The sequence below is a fragment of the Somniosus microcephalus genome, chromosome 4, assembly GCF_052327205.1.
Source record: "Somniosus microcephalus isolate GS21.2 chromosome 4, FLI_Smic_1.0, whole genome shotgun sequence".
Taxonomy (NCBI): domain Eukaryota; kingdom Metazoa; phylum Chordata; class Chondrichthyes; order Squaliformes; family Somniosidae; genus Somniosus; species Somniosus microcephalus.
The window spans coordinates 67,364,379-67,379,357 of record NC_140990.1 but is presented as its reverse complement, the minus strand read 5'-3'; the positions used below and the strand labels follow the sequence as shown (position 1 = coordinate 67,379,357).

At 48.1% G+C, this 14,979-nt stretch overlaps 1 protein-coding gene across 1 annotated transcript in view; it reads right to left on the bottom strand.

Annotated features, from left to right (window-relative positions):
* Positions 1-14,466, bottom strand: part of LOC147119121 (uncharacterized) — a gene marked incomplete at its 5' end in the record, with an annotated part of 51,304 nt that extends 36,838 nt beyond the window's left edge. The window contains one exon of the mRNA XM_085984036.1: positions 13,873-14,466. Within this exon, the coding sequence (XP_085840162.1) occupies positions 13,873-14,466 (594 nt within the window). The remainder of the gene's footprint in view (positions 1-13,872) is intronic.
* Positions 14,467-14,979: the final 513 nt, after the last annotated feature.

Sequence of the window (14,979 nt, the reverse complement as noted above, 5' to 3'; positions counted from 1 at the left end):
ACCTTGGAGAATGCTTACCCGAAGATCGGAGGCTGAATGTCCTTGACTGCTGAAGTGTTCCCCGACTGGGAGGGAACATTCCTGCCTGGTGATTGTTGTGCGGTGTCCGTTCATCCGTTGTCGCAGTGTCTGCATGGTCTCGCCGATGTACCATGCTCCGGGGCATGTTTTTTTGTTTTTCATACAGACCCCAGCATCTGCAATATTTGACCCCTTGTGACCCCACCTCATTGTTCTTTGATGTAATGTTTCCCTGACTGACCTGTTTGGACACCATTCACACCTTTGACTGCTGTGATTATCTCTCTGCCGAGGTGTGATAAATGGCAGTTGGAAAGGTTACCTGTAAACATCTGACATGATTCTCTGACTATATAAGCTGTGTCTTTATGCATTTCTCCACTTCACCTGACGAAGGAGCAGCGCTCCGAAAGCTTGTGATTTCAAATAAAGCTGTTGGACTACAACCTGGTGACACCGCCATTGGTTGGAGGACCAGGCCGCCCAGAACAGACCTCCCAGCTCCGCCCTCTTCCTATTGGTCAGCGCTCCCGTCAGTCAGAATCACATTGCTCCGGCTCACTCCGCCACCCCGGGCGGTTCAATCCGCTCCATTCGGCGTCCGCGGAGGTCCCGCCCGCACGACTCTCAAGTTTGGTTTTTCTCGTATTTTACTTTATAATCTCGCTCTCCGCTTCCCCCCCCTCACCTCAATTTAAATCGATTCCCCAACACTTGACTTTACCCCGGCCGCTGATTCCGCCTCTTCCCCGGGCCCGGTCTTCCGATTGCTCCCTGGAGGTCCCGCACAGGCGCACTGGCAGCCTCGTGTTGCGGTGAGATGGTGAGAGGGCCGAATGAGCATGCGCGGCCCCGGCTCTCCACATTTAAAGGGATACCCACCCCCTCCACATTTAAAGGGACACCCACCCCTCCACCTTTAAAAGGACACCCACACCCTCCCACCTTTAAAGGGACTCCCTCCCCCCTTTCGTGTGTTCTTCTGATTAAAGGGACGGTGAAAGTTCCTGCGGCCACCGCACTTTAGCAAGGATGTGAAAGACCTTGAGAGCCTCTTTCTTTTAGGCAGTCCCTCGGAACCGAGGATGACTTGCTTCCAGATTAAAAATGAGTTCGCAGGTGACTGATGAGTCCAATGCGGGACCTACAGTTTCTGTCACAGGTGGGTCAGACGGTGGTTGAAGGTTCCTTGCAGTCAGAATCAGGGGAATTTAATATGGGGAACAAAGAAATGGTAGACCAATTAAATACATGCTTCGGTTCTGTCTTAAAAAGGAGGACACAATTAACCTCCCAGAGATGTCAGGGAACGTAGGGTCTAATGAGAGGGAGGAATTGAATGAAATCAGTATTTGTAGGGAAATGGTGTTAGGGAAATTGACGGCATTGAAGGCCGATAAATCCCCAGGGCCTGATAATCTACATCCTAGGGTACTTAAGGAAGTGGCCCTAGAAATAGTAGATGCATTGCTGGTCATCTTCCAAGATTCTATAGACTCTGGATCAGTTCCCATGGATTGGAGGGTAGCTAATGTTACCCCACTATTTAAAAAAGGTGGTAGAGAGAAAACGGGGAATTATAGACTGGTAAGTCTGACATCGGTAGTGGGGAAAATGCTAGAGTCCATTATAAAAGATGTAATAGCAGAGCACTTGGAAAACAGTGACAGGATCGGACAAAGGCAGGAACAGGGTACTGAATTTGGATGATCAGCCATGATCTCATTGAATGGCGGAGCGGGCTCAAGGGGCCGAATGGCCTACTCCTATCTTCTATGTTTCTATGTCGCCTTTGGACCTTCTGACAATCACCTTAAATCTGTGTCCTCTGGTTCTCAAGCCTTCCACCAATGAAAACAGTTTTTGTCTATCTGCTCTGTCCAGATCCCCTCACAATTTTTAACACCTCCATCTAATCTCCCCTTAACCTTCTCTGCTCCAAGGAGAACAACCTTGTGTGTCGATAGGCCAGAGGATCGTCTGAAGCCTCGTCCACACACAGAACACGTGTATGGTTTCTCCCCGCTGTGAACGGTGCTTTTTGCTTCCATGTTCAGAGGCCGGTGATATTCAGATCCGATGAGTTGAGTGACTCTGTCAGATCTTGACGTGATGTTTGGTTTGAGTTTCCTGTCTACAAATCCTCCCCTTCTAATACCCTGTAAAATTCATATAAAACAGGGAGCGTGAGAGAGAACCCACAAGAAAACAAAGGCAGGTTGTGAAATTGAGCTCAATGAATCTGGTCATTTGTGGGGCCGGCACTAGAAAAAAGTGACCATGAAAGCTGCTGGATTGTCATAAAAACCCAACTGGTTCACTGATGTCCCTCAGGAAAGGGAATCCACCACCCAGTCTGTGCCTACACAGGACTCTGGCCTCTATGGGAGGAGAGAGAGGTGGGGGTGGGAGTGGGAGGGGGCGAAGGTAAGGAACTTTACACATCTGCAACTCGACCAGAACTTTGACAGAACCTCCAAAACCCGTGACCTCCACCACCTAGAAGGACAAGGGCAGCTGTTGCATGGGAGCACCATCATCTCCAAGTTCCCCTCCAAGTCACACACCATCCTGACTCAGACATATTCATCGTTGCTGGGTCAAAATCCTGGAACTCCTTACCGAACAACATTGTGGGAATACCTTCACCGCACGGACTGCAGCAGTTCAAGAAGGCGATTCACCACCACCTTCTCAACGGGCAACTGGGGATTGGCCATATTTGCTGCTCTTGTGAGTGACGCCCACATCCCAAGAATGAATTAAAACAAATCTGTATATGTAAACTGGATTAAAAGCCTGCACAGAAATACTTGTTCCTAAAACAATATTCTTTTATATTGTAGGGACAGTGTCTGTTTAACAACCTAATCTCCCCTAGAATCCACCTCCCTTGACAGTCTCACATTGGAAATTGTTGGGTCCTCCTGGGCTCAGAAGTACTGGGGGTTAAACCCAGCAGCTTCTCCTCCATCTCCACCTCAGCTCAAACTGAGTGATGAAATTTAATGCAGAAAAGTGCGAAGTGATACATTTTGGTAGGAAGAACGAGGAGAGGCAATATAAACTAAAGGGTACAATCCTAAAGTGTGTGCATGAACAGAGAGACCTGGGGGTATGTGTGCACAAATCATTGAAGGTGGCAGGGCAGGTTGAGAAAGGGTTAAAAAAGCATACGAGATCCTGGGCTTTATAAATAGAGGCATAGAGTCCAAAAGCAAGGAAGTTATGATGAACCTTCATAAAACACTGGTTCGGCCTCAACTGGAGTATTGTGTCCAATTCTGGGCACCGCACTTTATGAAGGATGACAAGGCCTTAGAGATGGTGCAGAAAAGATTTACAAGAATGGTTCCAGGGATAAGGGATGAGGGACTTCAGTTACGTGGATAGACTGGAGAAGCTGGGGTGGTTCTCCTTAGAGCAGAGAAGGTTGAGATTTGATAGAGGTTTCAAAATCATGAGGGGTCTAGACAGAGTAGATAGAGAGAAACTGTTCCCATTGGCGGAAGGGTCGACAACCAGAGGACACAGATTTAAGGTGATTGGTGGAAGAACCAAAGGCGACATGAGGAAAAACTTTTTTATGCAGCGAGTGGTGAGGATCTGGAATGCACTGCCTGAAAGGGTGGTGGAGGCAGATTCAATCACAGCTTTCAAAAGGGAATTGGATAAGTACCTGAAGTAAATAAATGTGCAGGGTTACGGAGAAAGGGCGGGGAGTGGGACTCGCTGAAGTGGTCTTGCAGAGAGCCGGCACGGGCTCGACGGGCCGAATGGCCTCCTTCTGTGCTGTAACCATTCTATGATTCTATAAAATATTAGAAAGTTTGTGCCACAGAAGCACGGGGTTTATCTGCTTTTATTGATGAATTTAAAAAGTCTCTATTAAAACCTGAGCCAGTGTGTTGTGAGACAAAGAGCCTTGTGTCCAATAAGGGGAATAAAGGCCCACAGCCTCCCCTGGCCCCGGGCCCTGAACAAGGGACTGGAGAAACTTGCTGCCCTGCGGATCAGACAATCAGCCGGTGCTGGTCCCGCCCCTCGGGCTCCCCGATTGGTTGGAGGACCCGCCGCCGGCTTGTCCTCCAGTCCCGCCCCGCTCGCTCCCTATTGGTCAGAAGCTCCGGTCAATCAGGCTGCGGGCCCGGGTCACGTGTCCCCGAGGAGATCACGTGCTCCGTCCAACTGACGCCGCTCGGTCCGGGGCCTCGCGGACTCTCAGGTTTTTCTATTTCTCTTTATTCTCTCCCGATCCACCCCTCCCCCCACCCCGCGCGATTCTCCACCCAATCGGAGCGGAGAAAACTCACTTTGCGTCACCGATCGCGACTCTGTAACCGACACCAAGGCCTGGCCCGAAACGTCAACTCAAATTTCTCTCCACGGATGTTGCCTGACCTGCTGAGTTTTTCCAGCATTTTCTGTTGTTATTACCAAGGCCTTTCCCCGGAATGCCCCGCGCCGACTCCGTCCAGCAGGATCCGAGTGCGCAGGCGCAGCTCCGAGTGGGGGAGGGGGTTGGTCTCCTCTGGGCATGCGCGGTTATTACCCTTGGTGACCGGGAGGGGTCGCTGTGCCGGACTCGGCACAAACCGCCGTCCCGTGTGCGCATGCCCGAACTCTCGGCTGTCAATCAACCATCAGCCAGAAGAGGTGAGACCAGTGAAGGAAGAAACACTTGCATTTCTGTAGCGCCTTTCACCACCACCGGACGTCCCAAAGTGCTTTACAGCCAATAAAGTACTGTTTGAAGTGTCGTCACTGTTGTAATGTAGGAAACGCAGCAGCCAATTAGCACACAGCAAGCTCCCACAAACAGCAATCTGATAATCTATCATTTTATGTTAATTGAGGGATAACCATTGAAACATAGAAGATAGGAGCAGGAGTAGGCCATTCGGCCCCTCGAGCCTGCTCCGCCATTCAATGCAATCATGGCTGATCATCCAAATTCAGTGCCCTGTCCCTGCCTTCTCCCCATATCCCTTGATCCCTTTAGCCTTAAGAAATATATCTAACTCCTTCTAGAATATATTTAATGAATTGGCCTCAACTGCCTTCTGTGGTAGAGAATTCCACAGGTTCACCACTCTCTGGGTGAAGAAATTCCTCCTCCTCTCTGTCCTAAATGGGTTATCCCTTATCTTTAGACTGTGACCCCTGGTTCTGGACTCCCCGGCCATCGGGAACATCCTTCCTGATCTAGTCTGTCTAGTCGTGTTAGAATTTTATAAGTTTCAATGAGATCCCCTCTCAATCTTCTAAACTCTAGCGAATATAAGCCTAATCAACCCAATCTCTCCTCATACGTCATTCCTGCCATCCCAGGTATCAGTCTGGTGAATCCTCGCTGCACTCCCTCCATGGCAAGAACATCCTTCCTCAGATAAGGTGACCAAAACTGCACACAATACTCAAGATGTGGTCTCACCAAGGCCCTGTACAACTGCAGCAAGACATCCTTGTTCCTGTACTCGAACCTTCTCGCTACGAAGGCCAACATACCATTTGCCTTCTTAACCACCTGCTGCACCTGCATGCTTACCTTCAGCGACTGGTGCACAAGGACACCCAGGTTTCATTGCATTTCCCCTTCTCCCAATCAATTGCTGTTCAGATAATAATCTGCCTTCCTGTTTTTGCCACCAAAGTGGATAACCTTGCATTTATCCACATTATACTGCATCTGCCATGCATCTGCCCAATCACCCAACCTGTCCAAATCATACTGGAGTTTCTCGGCATCCTCCTCACAGCACACACGCCCACCCAGCTTTGTGTCGTCTGCAAACTTGGAGATATTACATCTAGTTCATTACATAGGAGGAAGATTGGGCCATTCGGCCCCTCGAGCCTGCTCCGCCATTGAATGAGATCATGGCTGATCTTCTGCCTCAACTCCATTCACCAGCCCTATCGCCATATCCCTTGATGCCCTTACTGGTCAGAAATATATCGACTTCTGTTTTGAATATACCCAATGACTGAGCCTCCACAGCCCTCTGGGGTAGAGAATTCCAAAGATTCACCACCCTCTGTGTGAAGAAATGTCTTCTCATCTCAGTCCTGAATGGCCGACCCTTTATCCTGAGGCTGTGGCCCCTGATTCTAGACTCCCCAGCCAAGGGAAACATTCTCCCAGCATCCATCCTATCAAGCCCTGTAATAATTTTGTATCCTTCAATGAGATCCCCTCTCATTCTTCTGAATTCAAGAGAATACAGGCCTAGTTTACTCAATCTATTCTCATACGACAGTCCCGCCATCCCAGGAATCAATCTCGTGAACCTTCGTTGCACTCCTTCTATGGCAAGTATATCCTTCCTTAGGTAAGGAGACCAAAATTGTACACATTGCTCCAGGTGTGGTCTCACCAAGGCCCTATATAATTGGAGTTAGACTTCTTTAGTCCTGTACTCAAATCCTCTTGTAATGTCAATCAACCATCAGCTAGAAGAGGTCGCTGGTGAGACCAGTGAAGAAAGAAAGACTTGCATTTATATAGCGCCTTTCACCACCACTGGACATCCCAAAGTGTTTTACAGCCAATTAAGTACTTTTGAAGTGTAGTCACTGTTGTAATGTAAGAAATGCGGCAGTCAATTAGCGCACAGCAAGCTCCCACAAACAGCAATGTGATAATGACCAGATAATCTATCCTTATATGTTGATTGAGAGATAAACACTGGCTAGGAGACTGGGGATAACTGCCCTGCTCTTTCACACATTACAACAGTGACTACTTCATTGTAGTACTTCATTGGCTGTAAAGCACTTCAAGACATCTGGTGGTCATGAAAGCACTAAATAAATGCAAGTCTTTCTTTCTTGAAATTGTGCCATGGGATCTTTTATAGCCACCTGAGAGAGCAGACAGGGCATCAGTTTAACGTCTCATCTGAAAGACAGCACCTCCGACAGTGCAGCACTCCCTCAGTACTGCACTAGAGTGTCAGCCTAGATTTTTGGGCTCGTCTCTGGGCTGGGACTTGAACCCACAACTTTCTGACTCAGAGACGAGAGTGCTACCAACTGAACCACTGGCTGACACTAAAGAACAAGCAGTTCTGACGAAAGGTCATCGACCTGAAACGTTAACTCTGTTTCTCTCTCCACAGATGCTGCCTGACCTGCTGAGTATTTCCAGCATTTCCTGTTTTTATTAAAGAAACAAGGGAGTGATTGCTGACAGGAAGGATGTTGGGTCGTCCTGCGTATGCGCACCTCCCTGATGACTGAGGTGAAACACCGACTCGCCCCCACCTGAGCCGCGCACCAGATGTTGCGGCTCCGCATGCGCGCCCGATGTTCCAACCGCGGGGTTTTGTGTGCTGAGTATACGCGTTGCGGACCGATCGGGATGGGCGATTGTGAAGCAGGAGAGCGTGGGGGCCATGACCACATGGGTGGGACTCAGAGTCAACAGAGCGCTTCCTAGAGCATGGGGGCTTGTGGGTATTGCAGCCGCCATTACTGCTGATCCTTTCAACCAACCTGTGCAGCAGCTGGGGCCTGAAAATCAGCTTCACTGCCCCTAGGGTCAGAAAGGGGAAAATTAAACAACAGTTTGTCTCTGATCCTTTTCTGATCTCAATTTACAGGGTAATAGAAGTAGAGCGGTTACAGGCGGGAAGCTCAGACTAAACATCACATCAAGATCTTTCGGAGTCGCTCGATTCATGAGGACCTGAATATCATCGGCCTTTGCACATGGAAGGAGAAAGCAGCGATCGCAGCGATGACAAACCGCACATGTGTTCAGTGTGTGGACGCGGATTCAGCCGATCGCCTGACCTGGCGAGACACATGCACCATCACACCGGGGAGAAACCGGGTAAAGGTGGGGACGGTGGGAAGGGATTCAGTTCCCCATCTGCATTGGAAGTTCAACGACGCAGTCACACCAGGGACTGTCCATTCACCTGCTCCGTGTGTGGAAAGGGATTTGTTTGTTCATCCCACCTGCAAACACACCAGCGAGTTCACACTGGCGCGAGACCATTTCAGTGTTCTGACTGTGGGAAGAGCTTTAAAAGCCCTGGGGAACTGAAGCAACACCAACGCACTCGCACTGATGCGAGACCATTTCAGTGTTCTGACTGTGGGAAGAGCTTTAAAAGCGCCAGGGAACTGAAGGAACACCAGCTTGCTCACACTGATGAGAGACCATTTCAGTGTTCTGGCTGTGGGAAGAGCTTTAAAAGCGCCAGGGAACTGACTGTGGGAAGAGCTTTAAAAGCGCCAGGGAACTGAAGCGACACCAGCTTGTTCACACTGATGAGAGAGCATTTCAATGTTCTGACTGTAGGAAGAGCTTTAAAAGCCCCCAGGATCTGAAGGGACACCAGCTTGTTCACACTGGGGAAAGACCATTTCAGTGTCCTAACTGTGGGAAGAGCTTTAAAAGCGCCAGGTAACTGAAGGGACACCAGCGAGTTCACACTGATGAGAGACCATTTCAGTGTCCTGACTGTGGGAAGAGCTTTAAAAGCCCCAGGGATCTGAAGGGACACCAGCTTGTTCACACTGATGAGAGACCATTTCAGTGTTCTGACTGTGGAAAGATCTTTAAAAGCTCTGGGGAGCTGAAGAGACACCAGCTCCTCCACACTGGTGAAAGGCCGTTCACCTGCTCTGTGTGTGGGAAGGGATTCACTCAGTCATCCACCCTCCTGTCACACCAGCTTGTTCACACTGACGAGGGACCCCTTAAATGTTCTGACTGTGGGAAGAGTTTTAAAAGCTCTAAGAACCTTAAGGGACACCAGCGTCTTCACACTGATCATTGAATCTAACAGCACAGAAGGAGGTGATTCGGCCCATCGTGTCTGTGCCGGCTCTTTGAAAGAGCTGTCCAATTTAGTCCCAAACCCCGGCTTTATCCCCAGAACTCTGCAAACTAGTCCTCTTCAAGTACATGTCCAATTACTGTTTGAAAGTTCCTGTGGAACCTGATTCCAGCATCCTTTCAGATGGTGCGTTCCAGATCTTAACAACCCTCTGTGTGAAAACAATTCTCCTCATTTCCCTCTAGTTCTTTTAACAACTATTTTAAATCTGTGACCTTTGGTTACCGACCCACTTACCAGGGTGAACAGTTTCTCCCTACTTGCTCGATCAAAACCGCTCATCATTTACGTGCCGTCATCTTGGTGGAGCGAAGACGGACCAGTTCCACCTGCAGCACGGCGCATGCGCGGCCATCTTGGTACAGGAACCAGCGTGTGGGCGCGGATTCAGGGTCCCAGTGACCAGGAGAGACAATCATTGACTCATTGATTTTATTCTCACTCTGCACACAGCGGGTGTAGAACTGAACCCAACCAGAGTAGAGGGAGGGGGAAAACTGGGAGTGGAGGAAAGAAATGTTGGAGATGGTGCGATGGGTTTGGATTTCAGCACAGGGAGGAGGGAGAGTGTGTGGGACGGGGATTTACAGCTTTGGGGGAACAAGAGAGGAAAGAATGTTCCATAGAAACTAGAATTGTCTGTTCTGAATTTCTCTCCTGTACTTAGTGATGACTTTTGTAAACTCCTTTTACAGGGTATTAGAAGGGGAGGATTTACAGACGGGAAACTCAAACCAAACATCACATCAAGATCTGACAGTCACACCATTAATCAGGACCTGAATATCATCGGCCTCTGAATGTGGAAGGAGGAATGTTTGTCTGTTCTGTCTGTGGGAAAAGATTTCAAACATCAGTGTGACCGGAAAAGCACCGAGACACACACACCCAAGTGAGAGTGTTCCAGAGCACTGACTGTGGAAAGAGCTTTAACCAGTTACACAGCCTGAAAAAACATCGCACCATTCACAGCGGGGAGAAACCGTACACGTGTTCTGTGTCTGGACGAGGCTTCAACTGATCGTCCAACCTGGAGAGACACAAGGACACCCGCACCACGGAGAAACTGTGGAAATGTGGGGACTGTGGGAAGAGATTCAATTATCCACCCAAGCTGGAAACTCATCGGCGCACTCACACCGGGGAGAGGCTGTTCACCTGCTCCGTGTGTGGGAAGGGATTCGCAGAGTTATCCAAGCTCCAGATACACCAGCGAGTTCACACTGGGGAGAGGCCGTTCACGTGTATTGAATGTGGGTAGGGATTCACTCAGTCATCCAGCCTCCATAGACAGCAGCGAGTTCACACCGGGGAGAAACCGTTCTCCTGCTCCGTGTGTGGGAAGGGATTCGCAGAGTTATCCAAGCTCCAGATACACCAGAGAGTTCATACTGGGGAGAGGCTGTTCACGTGTATTGAATGTGGGAAGGGATTCACTCAGTTATACCATCTCCAGATACACCAGCGAGTTCACACTGGGGAGAGGACATTCACCTGTTCTGTGTGTGGGAAGGGATTTACTCAGTCATCCCATCTTCTGACACCAACTTGTTCGCACTGTTAAGAGACCATTTAGATGTTCTGACTGTGAGAAGAGCTTTAAAAACACAAGCGACCTGCTGACCCACCAATGCATTCACACTGGGGAGAGACCATTCACCTGCTCCGTGTGTCGGAAGGGATTCACTCAGTCATGCACTCTGCTGAGACACCAGCGAGTTCACCAGTGATTGCAGGGGTTGGATTCTGCTGTTATTGTTGCTGTTAATCACATCCAGGACTGAACCATGTTCACTCTGGCAATTGGGCTTTGTTTCTGCTGATGTTAATAACTAGAATAACTGGGCTTGAGATTAATATTCTGGACAAATATTAAATAAATCAGCTTTGTTTCAAACACACAGTGTGCCTAATATTTGATTTCTCCAAGATAAGAGGAGACTAATTGATGTTCTGTTACTGACTGTTCCATTTTTGGGCCTTTTCTTACTCTGGATTATTTCCGTTCTCATCTAGTTCACCTTCTACCACATCAAACCCCAAACTTGTTCCATTTGTGTACACGGCTTGTGGGTGTCATAGACTGAACTGCAGTGTCTCACTTTACACTCATCTGAAATTCCTTTGAACCACCCCTTTACAGAACTACCTTGCATAAGATTTGAAATCTGTTATTTTCTGTATCATTTAACATCTCTTGGATCCAATTTAAAAAAAAACTCCACACATACTGCATGTGACAGCCTTAGAAATGTTCTGATCTTTGTAATTGTCATTGCTGATTTTGATGGTCTCTTTGATTTAATCTCTTGTTACTAACATACCTTGCACTATTTCTTTAATTGAGATAATTATTTCAAATACTTCCTTTATCAGGTCTTTAGCTCCTCCATTGATCCCTGTCAATAATCCTTGGTCAGGGGCTGGGGTTAAGGTGTAGGATTGTGGTTAGTGGTTGGGGCTAGTGGTTATTGGTTAGGATTGGGGTTAGTGGTTATTGGTTAGGATTGGGGTTAGTGGTTGGGGCTAGTGGTTATTGGTTAGGGTTGGGTTAGTGGTTGGGGCTAGTGGTTATTGGTTAGGATTGGAGTTAGTGGTTGGGGCTAGTGGTTATTGGTTAGGATTGGGGTTAGTGGTTGGGGCTAGTGGTTATTGGTTAGGATTGGGGTTAGTGGTTGGGGCTCGTGGTTATTGGTTAGGATTGGGGTTAGTGGTTGGGGCTCGTGGTTATTGGTTAGGATTGGGGTTAGTGGTTGGGGCTCGTGGTTATTGGTTGGGATTGGGGTTAGTGGTTGGGGCTCGTGGTTATTGGTTAGGATTGGGGTTAGTGGTTGGGGCTAGTGGTTATTGGTTAGAATTGGGGTTAGTGGTTGGGGCTAGTAGTTATTGGTTAGGATTGGAGTTAGTGGTTGGGGCTAGTGGTTATTGGTTAGGATTGGGGTTAGTGGTTGGGGCTAGTGGTTATTGGTTAGGATTGTGGTCAGTGGTTGGGGGTAGTCGATAGGATATTAGGAGATAGTGATTAAGGTTAGAACCCACTATTGACAACGCCAGTGTCACTAGACGCGTCCTTTTCCATTTCATGTTTTTAACATCACGCAGACGAGTCACAAAACAGCCTCATGAATTGTTCATTCAAGGAACCTTCTTTCTGGCCCGAGCCTGATTTCCTCCCTTCTTTCACATCTCGACACTTCCCACAGAAAAATACATCAGGGACATTAGACTTTCTGATTTGGGTCAAGAACAGGTGGATCCAGGTATTGTGCAGGTTACATCCAGTCGTCAGTCTGCCTGAAAAGGGCTTCTGACAATAACCTGTCACCAGGCCCCACCAGTCGCCATCTGATTCCACCGTCATCTCTTCATCCATTACCCGCCTTTCACCCTCACTACAGCTGGTTTCACCACCATGACCATTCCCCATACTGAGGCTCTCCGATTCCCATTTATAGCCTCAGTGTAAGTGGTCCCTGGATTTGGTGTCTACTTCAGTCACCTCTTCAAAAAATTCAATCAGGTTCAGCAGACACGACCGACCCATTACAAATCTATGCTGGCTCTCTCTGATCAACTGAAAATTTTCCAAGGTGTTCAGTCACCCTATCTTTAATTACAGACTCTAGTCATTTCCCCACAACTGCTCTCTAATTCCCTGGTTTCCCTCTCTCACCTTGGTGACGTGTGCAATTTTCAAATCTGATGAATTGGTTACCAAATCGAGAGAACTTTGGAAGATTATAGTTAAGGGATCTGCAATGTTCTCACCTACTTCCTTTGGCTTGGAAACCATCTGGTCCTGGCCATTTGTTACTCTTTAGTGCCATTATTTTCTTCATTACTATTATTTTGGTGAGTCCCCGTCCCTGATTCAATATTAGTTTCCTTGGGATGTCCGGCATGCTATCCTCTTCCTCTACTGTAAATACTGATGCAAAATAATTATTCAACATGTCCGCCTTTTCCTTATTTTCATTTACAATGTCACCATTATGTTTTCAAGGGGCCCACATTGCTCCTGACCACCCTCTTTTTCCTAATATAATTATAATAAAAATTGTGTTGATTTTGATCATCCTTACAAGTTTCTTTTCATACTCCCTTTTTGTAGCTCTTACTATCTGTTTGTCACCCTTTGTTGTTCTTTGTATTTCTCCCATTCACCAGGATTTGTGCTATTTATTGCATTTTTGTATGCTTTTTCTTTTAGTTTTATGTTGTCTCTTACCTCTTTAGTCGTCCATGGCTGTGTTGTTATGTCAAGTAGAGCTCTTGCCCCTCAGGTTCTGTATCAGTGTAAATTCTTTTTTGAACACCTCCCACTGATCTTCTGTCGTTTTACCCATTAACAGATTTCCCCAGTTTACTGTGGACAGTCTCTGTCTCATCCCGTTGAAGTTGCCCTTATCTAACACTAGAATCATAGTAGCTGTTTCGCATTTCTCCCTTTCAAATATAATGTGGAACTCGATCATGTTATGATCGCTGTTAGATAAATGTTCATGCACCGTGAGGCTGTTGACTAAATCTGGCCCATTACTCAATCTAAAATGGCCTGCCCCCTTGTAGGTTCTAGGACATATTGTTGCAGAAAATTATTCTAAACACGTGAGAAATTCGCCCGAGAAGATGATAGAGACCAAAGTACCATTTTCCCCTCTCAGTGTGGCCCTGAAGGACTGTGTCCAGGCTGGAGTTCTGTTCCCGCCGTACGATCCTCCCCCAGATTGTCCTTTCTGAGCTCCAGCCAGGTGATGCTGAACACTCAGGTGGGAAAGACGAAAATCTACAACAATGTGTTTAAAACAAAGCTGATTTATTTGACATCTATCCAAAATATTAAACTCCAGCCCAGTTACAGGAGTTATTAACATCAACAGAAACAAACCCCAACTGTCAGAATGAACATGGTTCAGTCCTGGATGTGATTAACAGCAGCAAAACTAGCAGAATCCAATCCCTGCAGTCACTTGTGAACTCACTGGCGTCTCAGCAGGTTGGATGACTGAATGAATCCCTTCCCACACTCAGAGCAGGTGAATGGCTGCTCCCCAGTGTGAAGTCGTTGGTGTGTCAGCAGGCTGGAGTGCTGAGTGAATCCCTTCCCACACACGGAGCAAGTGAACGGCCTCTCCCCAGTGTGAACTCGGTGATGTCTCAGCAGGTTGCCTACCAGAGTGAATCCCTTCTCACATACATAGCAAGTGACCGGCCTCTCCCCAGTGTGAACTCGGTGGTGTGTCAAAGGGTCAGATGACTGAGTGAATCTCTTCCCACACACGGAGCAGGTGAATGGCCTCTTCCCAGTGTGAACTCGCTGGTGTCTCACCAGCTCTGCAGAAGTTTTAAAGCTGTCCCCCACAGTCAGAGCATTAAAAGGTCTCTCCCCAGTGTGAATGAGCTGGTGTGTCAGCAAGTGGGATGACTGAGTGAATCCCTTCCCACATACGGAGCAGGTGAACAGCCTTTCCCCGGTGTGACTGCGTCGATGAGTTTCCAGCTGGTACAGGTAATAGAATCGCTTCCCACAGTCCTCATATTTCCATGGTTTCTCCGTGGTGCGGGTGTCCTTGTGTCTCTCCAGGTTGGACGATCAGTTGAAGCCTCGTCCACACACAGAACACGTCAGTGGAGCGATGATTTTTCAGGCTGTGTAACTGGTTAAAGTTCTTTCCAGGCAGGGCACTGGAACACTCTGACGGGGGGGGGGGGGCGGGGGGTGTGTGTCTCAGTGTTTTTCCAGTCACAGTGATGTTTGAAATCTTTTCCCACTGAGAGAACAGACAAACATTTCTCCTTCCACATTCAAAGGAGATATTCAGGTCCGGATGAATGGAGTGACTCTGTCAGATCTTGATGTGTTGTTTCGATTGAGTTTGTGGTGTGTAAATGCTGCCCTTCTCACAGCCTGTAAAAGGAGTTTACAAAAGCCATCACTGTGAGACCAGGATAGAAATTGACAAGATTCTCTCCTCCTGGTTCCTGGCCAAGGGGGCCGCGCATGCATCCTGCTGCCCCCAGCCTCTCAAGATGGCAGCCGCTAACCCGGGCCTGTCACCGGGAGAAAGCCCCGCATCTGCCGCCCCGCTCGGGGCAAATGCCCGGC